Raw genomic sequence first — 11,080 nt, 5'->3', positions numbered from 1 at the left:
TTGTACAAATTTCAATGACAATAAAGCATATTTCTATTCTATTCTATTGTTAGTTATTACAAACAATGTTATTAATTAATTTTAAAAACAATCTTTAACACTGAATAAATAAAATAATCAAGATAATGGAGCCCTGAGGCACAGAATAATAAACAATCAGAACGCACACTCTGCTTGTGAAGATAAGTACGCGCATCTCGTTCGCGCAGACGGAATCAGCCATGTTTTAAACGGAACCAGTGCTGTTCAATGACATTTACCTGGTGCATAGAAAAATAACGCCGTTTAATTTATTTACGGCAACCATAGACATAATATGCACTATTTTATTCGTACTTTTAGTTGAAGAATAGATTAAATTATTTCAAATTTACTAAATTATTAATCTCTAAAAATTTAAATTACAGTTCTGTCGTAGCTTGTCACAAATTTCTCAATTCGAGTCTGTTTCCGTTTAAAATATGGCGATGGCGTGCTGACACACACTTCAAAGGCGGCATCTGAGAGTGGGCATTCTGATTGTTATTTATTCTGTGCCTGAGATAGATTTCTACTCAGGTTTTTAGATAACCCATATATTTGCTTGCATCCAATGAAAACACTTTTATTTTTGATTCCAAAAATTGGACAAACACTTTCATAAATGTTTACTCAGTTTTAAAAATGCAATAAATGAAATAAAAGGGAAATATATAAACATCCATTGTAATATTAGTCATTTTCTAATTCTTATAACTGACTTAAGTGTGGTTCACACGTTTTGTGTTGTTTATTTTATTTCAATTAAAGGATCTTCTAATAGGAACTTCCAAACTTTGACAGTTGGTAGCTGCCATATTGTTGCCTGCTTTTGACATCTGTCAAATTAGCTGTCATTTATTTAGCCCGTTTCTCCATCTTCTCAAAAGTGCAAATGATAAAATTGTTTTATTAAAATGGGTTTTCACGAACTTGCCCGATTTTACTGTTGCCATAATCGTCCTACCGAGAGAACTATGCAGCTCAAGCTGTGTGCCATGGCAAGAATTGTTGAGTTAAAATTGCTAAAAGGAGTGGCAAAGGAAGACCTTGGGAAAGGCTCTTAGGCAGGATATGTCTGTGAAGGGTATTGCTATGTAGTAGAATCGAAGATAGAGATTTATGAAAAAATGTAATTAGGGAAACCGACCCTGTGCAGGAATAAAGGCAAAGAAAATAATATTTAGATTTTTGCTAAATATGGAGAATGGAAAACAAAATTATTAAATTCGCCTAAAATCAAAGAAAAAGAAGAAGTAGTAGACTTTGCCACAAGATTTAATTGCCATTAATTAGTCTTTAACGAAATGTACACACACTAACTATTATGAGATTATTACGTACTCTCAATTATTATTTTGATAAGGTATTATTTAAAATATATAGTTACCGGTTTACCGAATAATACTATGCAAATAAATAATTACCTGTTTCATGTTGGGCTTCTTTCCTCTTCCTCTTATTCTTCTCTCTGTCTCTCTGGTGATAAATTCCGGCGAAGATTAGAACATTCAATAACAGAAGAAAGCAGCCCACCGCTATGGTAATTGTGAGAGCAGTGGTATAATTTTGATAGTGACTGGAAGCAAGTTTTCTTAAGAGATTATTGGAAGTTTTTGTTTGACTTGGAAGAAATATTGTTTGATTTGGAGGGCATTCTGTAGTCGTAGCCTAAAATAAAAAAAATTATAAGTCGACATAATTAACACTTTAACTCGTAATCGATACCGTAAATATTTTACACATACGCCTAATTGTCACATTTAGGAAGTCATTAAGAAATTGGTAAACACATTTATTACGTTATATCATGTATATATATATATATATATATATATATATATATATATATATATATATATATATATAGAAATTAAGGAACACTCTAAGAGTGGTGGGTTTTTCGGTTAAAGTGGAGAAATAAAAGACAAAGAAGGTGGCTACTTCATCTATTTATTGAAGACGTTTCGCTTTCTAATCAGAAAGCATCATCAGTTCATCTAAATAGAACAATATGAAAAACCAAACATCCATGGAAAAGTTATTATAAGTGTGTTACCTTAAAAAGATATCTAGCAGTCAAAGATATTAAATGTGTAAAGAAGCTTTTGATAATGGACATTATAATATTATGTTGTATAGACAATTAATTGGAACTGAATACAGTTTACAAATTAACTCAACTTAGCAGAGCGAAAGACATGTGGTAATGGGACATGTATATAAAAAATATGTAAAAAAACTTAAGTAAAAAACATTCATTTATAGAGAACCAAAAAGATCATAAGATGCACTTCCAACAGTATAATATTAGTTAAATTTGATTTTAACTTTAGGTAACATTATTAAAATTGAATTATAGAGATATTTAAAAAAATATATATAATGAAGTTACCACTCTTAAGCTTCTCAGTCGCTGTCGGTGAAATGCGACAAGCAGTTAGGTACCACGCCGAACGAGAAAAGACAGTGGCCTTGAGGTCAAAATATGACAGAACAGCAAGGCGTATTTTAAAAAATATATGTTATGGCAGAATAGCCAGCAACAGGTGAAGATTGATTCAACTTCCAGCAGTCCAAGGTTCATAACATTTGGAACTGAGAATAATATAGATTCTATGAATCTATTTTATTATAAAATTTTATTTGTGAATGTACTTGTGCAAAGGTGCATGGATGTTAATGAGCCAGTATATATGTGTTTCTTGGATTACAACAAAGCCTTCGATAAGGTCAGACATAACCATCTTATCGAATTACTTGAAAAGAAAAACTTAGATATGAGAGACATCAGGATCATTAGCGCTATCTATTACAATCAGATCGCTTTGGTAAAAGAGAAAAACGTCTTTTCAAATGAAATACAGATTGAGAGGGGCGTCAGGCCGGGCTATGTCCTGTCTCCTACTTTGTTCAATTTGTATTCAGAGGAAATAATCCAGGAAGTACTAGAAGAACTAACTATGGGAATAAAAGTAAATGGCCGACCAATCAATAATATACGGTTTGCCGACGACACTAGTTTATTAGCGGAATGTCTTGAGGATTTACAACAAATGGTTGACAGAGTGGTAGAAGTCAGTGAAGAAAACGGACTGTCCCTAAACACAAAAAAGACACAATTTATGGTAATTACAAAAGCCCAACAGCGTCAAGAAAACAATACATGGAGAACAAATTAAAAAGTTGAAAAATATAAATATCTGGGTACAATAATTACCGAAAATAATGAGTACACAGAAGAGATTAAGGCAAGAATAGGATAGGCAAGCAATTTTTTCAACAAACTGAAAAAAGTACTCTGCAGCAGGGACATTTCAATTTCTTTAAAGATAGGACTTATGAGATGCTACGTGTTTTCCGTATTATTTTATGGGTTGGAGGCTTGGACCTTAAAGAAAGGTGTTTCGGACAGATTAAAAGCCTTCGAATTATGGGCCTACAGAAGGATATTAGGAATAAGTTGGGTGGATAGAGTCCCGAATGTCGAGATGTTGAGAAGAATGGGAAAAGATAAAGGGGTTTTAAATACAATTAAAGTCAGAAAACTGCAATATCTAGGACATGTTATGAGGGCCGAGCGTTATAACTTGTTGCAATTAATAATGCAAGGAAGAATAGAGGGTAGAAGGAGTCGCGGAGGAAGACGCATCTCCTGGTTAAACAATTTGAGAGCTTGGTTTAACTGCACTTGTGCTAACCTCTTTAGAGCAGCGATATCGAAAGTGAGAATTGCCATGATGGTTGCCAACCTTCTTAGAGGAGATCGCATATAAAGAAGAAGAAGAAGAAGAAGAAGAAGAAGAAGAAGAAGAAGAAGAAGAAGAAACACTGTCCAACGAATCGTTTTTCTTAAATCTTAAATCCGTGTCAGACGGTCAAATATTTGATCAAACTAATTTGAGCAAACTTGACGTCATAATTACAGTTTGTTCAAATTTTAAAAATCTACCTGTCACACGATCATTCAAATTTGATCAAACTGACGTATGTCAATGAAATTAATTGACTTTCTGCATAGAGTTAGAATCTATACTCTAACTCGATGCTTTTTTGCTTATTTATTAGTTGCTTGTGCTTTATTTACGATTCAAATTTTTCTTATCCACAACGAAAATAAAAAGGCTGAAAGATTTTTTTATAATAATGTGGATGCTTCACAGTATATAAACAGCTTCTTTGTCGATATAAATTAATTATGTAGAAATTTGTTCTTGGCTACAAGATATTTTATTCGTTTATTTTTATTTTATAACAAAATAAGAAGAAAAATAAACCGTACACTGTCAACCAAAGAAAAAAAGGAAAATTAATTCTCTGACGTTATATCTAACTGTTGATTATCATTTGTCTTTAAAAATTTTTCGAACAATCAAAATTAAAGTTTGATCAAAATGACCTCAAAAAATAGAATATTCTCTATTTTTAGAAGATTTGATCAAATTCAGGATGTGACGTCATATGCTGCCAGTTCTTTGGTTTGGTTAAACTAGTTTGATCAAATATTTGAATTTTAGTCGAAAATCCATTCCATGAAGAGTATATAAAATCAGATCTTAAATAACCTTCCTATTTTTGGCTTACTGAGAAATATACAATCGAAGCAATATTATCAGGAAGCACGTTACTGGTTAAAATAATAATTATAACCACAACAATACAGTTGCATTAATAAAAAGTTTGGACATTGTCGACAATACGCTGCGGTGAAGATAGCTACAAAGAACGAAATATTTGCGTTTGGTTGTGTTGCCATGTTCTTGTAATGCATATGTCGTACGCATTTTTAATGTAAATTTCAACACTGCCAAACGCCAATTTTTTGTTCTGTCCTGCATCATTTGTATTTATCTTCACCGCAACGTATTCTGGACAATGTCCAAAAGTTTTATGAGGTGATCAACAACGTACACTTGTTATAAAGCATGCTTTTACTCGTATGAACAATTAGTGTATATTTATAACTTTGTTTAACAATTGATCTCACCTGTAAGGCTGTATCTGATTTTGGTGGTATTGGAGTAGAACTTGTACTCTCTGTTGATATAGAAGTGGAAGCCGTAGAAAGATGGATGTAGGTTGGTTTTTCTTTTATTTGAGGTCGAACATAACCTTTAAAAGTATTTGTTGTTAATTATACAAGAAAATTTTTTATATTTAATTAATAATAATCTCCTATTAATAATAGGAGGTTAATAGGAGAAAGGGGAAATTCCGCGCAGTGGGTAAATCCGCGCAATAAAGTAACTAGTAGGCTGTTACATATTATGATAAACCGTGTAAGCCTATCTCTACTAAGCATCACTTCCCGCTGTCTAAAAGTATTTACGTTTACTTTTTAATCAATTATTAAAAACGTAGTATGTATTATTATTTTATCGAACGCCAAGAAAAAATTGTCGCAATTTATCATGTGAGTCAAATTGTGGATGTTTATGTAAAAAAATATTATAGGTATACCATCATAATATTGGTCGTCTTCCTCTTGAAACTGATGATGTCTCATCGACACGTCCCCACCATCCCCTGGCCTGTGCAGCTGAGGAATCAGATTTAACCACAGAGACATTTTGTGTCCTCGATAGTGATCCTTTTTTTCCAAGTGATTACCTGTAACATAAGTATACAATATAATAATAATTTAATAATACAAAAATATAGAAATTACGTAGGCGGTCTAATAAGTAGTTAGCCTCACCGCCCGATGGCGGCACTACCTCAAGAGAAATCTACTATCGTGTAATACATTTTCGTAGATGGCTAATGACAAAATTTTAGCCGATTCGGACTCATAGTTTTGTTTTGATCTCGTGAGAAAGCGAGTATGTCAGCGGATTTAAAAAAATGGAAAAAGAGCAACATCGGTTGGTAATTCGATTCTTGTTTTTGCAAGGGAAATCGCTCAGTGAAATCAAAGAGCGCTTGGATGCTGTGTACGGTGACCCTTCACCTTCGATTGCAATCCTCAAAAATTGGTTTGACGTTTGAGTTTCAACGTGGTCGCACGTCGGTTTTTGATGAGCCGCACCCAGGTGCCTCGAAATCAGCTACCGCGAAGGATAACGTGACAAAAATCCACGATCTCATATTATCAGACTGAAGGTACACGAGATAGCTGAGACAGTAGCCATCTCAAAAAACCGCGTATGTCATATCCAGCGTGAGATTTTGAGCATGAGAAAGCTGTCGGAGCGATGATTACTCGCTCCGGATAACAAGTTTAACCGTGAGACCACTTCAGAGCAGTGTTTGAGTCTATTTAGGCGTAATTCGAAAGAGGTTCTACATCGTTTCGTAACCATTGACGAAACATGAATCCATTTCTTCACACCAGGGACCAAGAAACAGTCGAAACAGTGGCAGCAACCGGCGAACGTGATCCGAGAAAGGCGAAGACTGTCCTATCGGCCGGAAAGGCGATGGCCACCTAGGGGGGTGATCTACTTCAACTACCTGCAGAATATCAAAACCGTCACAGGGCTCTACTACGCGGAATTATTGGGCCGATTCGACGCCGAATTGCCGAAAAAACGACCTCATTTAGCGAAACAAAAGTTCTCTTTCACCATGACAACGGACCCGCTATACCTCCGCTGTCGCCATGGCAAAATTGGTCGAACTCGACTACGAACTGTTGCCCCATCCACCATATTCTCTAGATTTGGCCCCGTGTGACTTATTTTTGTTTAAAAACTTGAAAAAGGCACTAGTCGGGCAGAAATTTAAGTCGAAACAGCAGGTCATCGTCGCCACGAAAGTCTACTTTGCAGACCTCGAGAAAACGTATTTTTACTAGGGGTTAGAGAAGTCCGAGCATCGCTGGGTCAAGCGTATCGAGATAAAAGTAGACTATGTTGAGATATAAATCGCCACTTTTATATATATTATACGATTTTCTATGACCTAAATGTAATTAGATTTTAATAATAAACTTTTTTACTAAAAAAATTGAGTTGAGTTCCGTCTATACAGTTTAAAATAAAATGCCGATTCTCAACTCAAAAATAAATCAGGATTTTCCACTTATGGCGGTGTGAGAAAGAAAGTAATTAGCGGTCAATCAGGGATTGGAATTTATGGGTAAACTTTTACCACTTTTGGCTGGTGGAAGAATAAATGTTGGCGAGCAAAGAAATAGAGTTAGGATATTTACTTCCATGTTGATAACCGTCAGGGTACGATGTGTAGAGTCCAGCTAAGGCTTGTGCTGTTTGTTTGTTTTGTGGCAGTTGAGTACTTGGTACGTAAAAGAAATGGGAAAATCAATAACACAGTTTATTACGGCTAATCTATAGCAGCTAAACAAAGATAACACAAAGTAATGAATTTTAATAAAGTTAAAATATTAGAGTCCACCATATTCTCTAGATTTTGCCCCGTGTCACTTCTTTTTGTTCCCAAACTTGAAAAAGTCACTAGTCGGGCAGAAATTAAAATCAAAACAGGAGGTCATGGCCGACACGGAAGCCTACTTTCCTCACCTCAAGAAAACGTATTTTTCATACGGGTTAAAGAAGTTAGAGCATCGCTGGATCAAGCGTATCGAACTAAAAGTAGACTATGTTGAGAAATAAATCGCCACTTTTTCAAAATTTTCGTGTTTCTTTTGTAGGCTAAGTACTAATCGGACAGCCTTATTATGTTGTACATCGTTTACCAAATATGTTATAAACTAATTTTGCAGAAGTGTGAAAATCGCCACAAGATAAGCGCGAACACATTTCTAGAAATCAAACAGATTTCATCCTGAGTAACAAGAGATTCAGAAATATAATCTTACAGTGATGATAATAAATTAAATCATAATCCTCCTCAACAACACAATTTAAATTAAAATAAGGCAAACGGCAAATAACTATTTTATTTATTCATTACTAGAGCAATATCTAGCATTAAAAGGAAAATAGAAGAAAGAATTGAAGACAGATTCTAGTTACGATAGAACAGACGCAACGCTAAAGAGGCTAGCGGGGATCACACTCGACAAATAAATTAAAAAAGAAATTCGTGAAGCCAAAGAAAAATAGCTAAAGAAAAAATGCGAATTAATAGAAAGATTAGAGGAAAAACACGATAAGTTTAATCTACACTTATTAACTTAAAAGGTATAGGAAGTCTCTACACACTTAAAAAACTGGATGGAAATAGTCTGTCGGTGTATTATCGGAGACGGGTGAGAGTAGAATTGGTCACGCGACGGAAAGGTGGCCTACGGCATTCACAAGACGCATCAGTCACTTCTCCTATTCTCATAGAGTTGTCCGGCTGTATGATCGTCGTCAGATCGGAAGGCTACACGACAGGTGCTTCCGAGCCTATACAGAAACACACAGTTTAAAATAAAACAGTTTGAAATAATATTATTACTAATCTCAATGATAAAGAATAAATGAATTTGAGATTTAAATTTAAATAACATCAAAAGTGACTACTAGCATTTTCCGCACCCTGTATATTTCTTAGTTACTAATACATATAAATTGATTTATTATAATAATATTTTCATTCAAAAATAAATAAAAACACCGTTCCAATCTGAAAGACATACGTATTTCTCAAACGTCGTAACTTTGGTGTATTTTTTTAAGCAACCAACACTACAAATAATAATAAATCTAGAACAAATCACATAGTTTCTGAACTTAAATTTGGCACGTTGTGTAGTGTCAGTCGTAAATATTCGATTTGAAAACAAAAGAAAACCAAGTTTAAATCTATAGTCTTAGAATTTAAAGCTGAAAGTTCTTACCAATTTCCAAGTAAAACTGATTGATTGTATCGTACGTATCCCAAAAAGGAAAATTCGGAGTTTGTTTTTCCGTTAAAGAATTAAGGTTAACTGAAATGTTTGGCAGTTCTCCATTGGGGTTTCTGTAAAACAAAAGTTTGTAAGATTTTATAGGTTGTGTAAAAAATATTAAAATGTAATCAATACAAATAAGGAATGACAAATATAACCAATCTTTAAGTAATTTTATTTCCAGAGGTATTTGTATTAGTCGGTTGAATTCTAAAATTATTTATCCTATTTCCATAGGTAGCTACTTACAATAATTTATAGCCCAGTCTGGTTAAAAAAATGGTCGAAACATTTTTCGCAGATACCTGAAGCTTTTAAGCCATAGGTGGGGTTCTTCTTCTTCTTCTTCTTCGTCTAGCCATTCACGTCAACATCTGAACATAAGCCTCCTCAAGTCTTCCTTTCCATTCCTTTTCAGATCATCTGTCCATCTCATAGGAGGTCTGCCTCTGGGTCTTTTGTGTTGGTATGGTCTCCAGGTTAAAATTGATCTGTGCCATTTGTTTAGATCGCTCCTAGCTACATGTCCAGCGTATTCCCATTTCAACTTTAATGATTTTTGCACCACATCGGTGACTTTCGTTTTCTGTCTTATCCATGTGTTTGTTTTCTTGTCCTTAAGTGATATACCTAGCATTGCTATTTCCATCGCGTGTTGAGTGACTCTAAGTATATTCATATTCTTTTTTGTGATTGTCCATGTTTGTGCCGCATAAGTTAATATCGGAATAATGCATGCATCAAAAACTTTAGATCTAAGATGTAATTGAATTTGTTGATTTCTGAGTATATAGTTCAGTTTACCGAATGCTGCCCAAACTAACTTTCTTCTTCTTTTTATTTCTTCAGTTTAAATTTCCCTATTTAGTATTATTTTTTGTCCTAAGTATATATATTCTTCAACTTTTTCTATAACTTTATCGTTTATTATTGTCACGGTGTCTTCGGAGTGCATGACTTTTGTTTTGTTTAAATTCATTTTCAGTCCTATTTTAGAAGATTCGGTATGTAGTTCTAAAAGCATGGTTTGCATTTCTTGTAGGTCAGTAGCTATCAGGATTATGTCATGTGCAAATCGTAGATTACTGAGGTAGCGGCCATTGATGTTTATTCCCTTATATTTCCAATTTAGGTTTTTAAAAACGTCCTCCAAAACTAAGGTGAACAGTTTGGGTGATAAAGTATCTCCCTGTTTGACTCCCCTGTTTAATGGTACAGGGTTCGTGTGTTCATTTTCATTTAGGTAGTATGTAGCTGTAACTTGGTTCATAGTTTCTTTTATTAAGTTAATATATCTGCTGTCTATTCTACAATTTTGCATTGCGTTTATTACGGCCGTGTGTTCTATGGTATCGAAAGCTTCTTCGTAGTCTACAAATGCTAGGAAAACTGGAAACTTGTATTCGTTACATTTTTATATTAATATTTTTGTGGTTAACAGGTGATCGGAAGTTGAATAGCCTTTTCTAAAACCTGCCTGTTCATATGGTTGGTATTCGTCTAATTTCCTTGTTAGTCGAGTAGTTATGACTTTGGTGAGTATTTTAAACAGGTGTGACAGTAGGCTGATGGGTCTGTAGTTTTCCAATTTTCGACTATCACCTTTCTTGTGTAATAAGATTACTTTAGAGTTGTTCCAGCTCTTAGGGACTTTGCCCTGATGTCAACAACTGTCCACAAACTTAGTTACAATTGCAATTAGTTCCTTACCTCCTTCTAATATCATATCTGTGGTAATACTATCTTCTCCTGCAGCTTTATTTCTCTTCATGTTTTCCAATGCTGTAGTTACCTCTGAAATTGTTACTTTTGGCATTATTTCTGATCCAACATTTTTTATTAATTTCCGTGCTGGTCTCATCTCATCATCTTGTTGATGTGTTCTGTAAAGTTCTGTGTAAAATTCTTCTATTCGCGTCAGTACAGGAATAGGTGGGGTTACTAGATGACAAATAGATGAAAAACTACTCGTATTTTTACCTTGCGTTTTTTTTTAAACAATAATTTCTGGTTACAATTGGATTTTTTGTCTGGAAGTTTTTTCCCTTATATTTTACATAAACAATATTTATATCATTTTTTATATCAAGAATATCTTTATTTTCCCGTTTTTTAAATTAAAATTGATAAATAATTTACGAAGGGATTTGCAAAAAAAGCAAATTTATAAATTTTATTAATTTTTTTACTGACAAAATAAAATGCTATTAATACATTTGAAGATCAAGGAATTTCCCGAAATTTCCCCCCGATCGGTCAAAT

General features: G+C 34.0%; 1 protein-coding gene across 2 annotated transcripts in view; it reads right to left on the bottom strand.

Moving 5' to 3' along the window:
* Window positions 1-11,080, bottom strand: part of LOC140439250 (neuroligin-1-like) — a 397,801-nt gene that overhangs the window by 5,639 nt on the left and 381,082 nt on the right. For both annotated transcript variants that reach the window (XM_072529050.1, XM_072529051.1), the window contains exons 10-13: window positions 8,768-8,889; window positions 5,479-5,628; window positions 5,006-5,130; window positions 1,446-1,689 (exon numbers count right to left, since the gene is read on the bottom strand). In XM_072529050.1, the coding sequence (XP_072385151.1) occupies window positions 1,446-1,689; window positions 5,006-5,130; window positions 5,479-5,628; window positions 8,768-8,889 (641 nt within the window). The remainder of the gene's footprint in view (window positions 1-1,445; window positions 1,690-5,005; window positions 5,131-5,478; window positions 5,629-8,767; window positions 8,890-11,080) is intronic.

Source organism: Diabrotica undecimpunctata, chromosome 4 (genome assembly GCF_040954645.1).
Source record: "Diabrotica undecimpunctata isolate CICGRU chromosome 4, icDiaUnde3, whole genome shotgun sequence".
NCBI lineage: Eukaryota > Metazoa > Arthropoda > Insecta > Coleoptera > Chrysomelidae > Diabrotica > Diabrotica undecimpunctata.
This window is presented reverse-complemented; position numbering and strand designations above follow the sequence as displayed.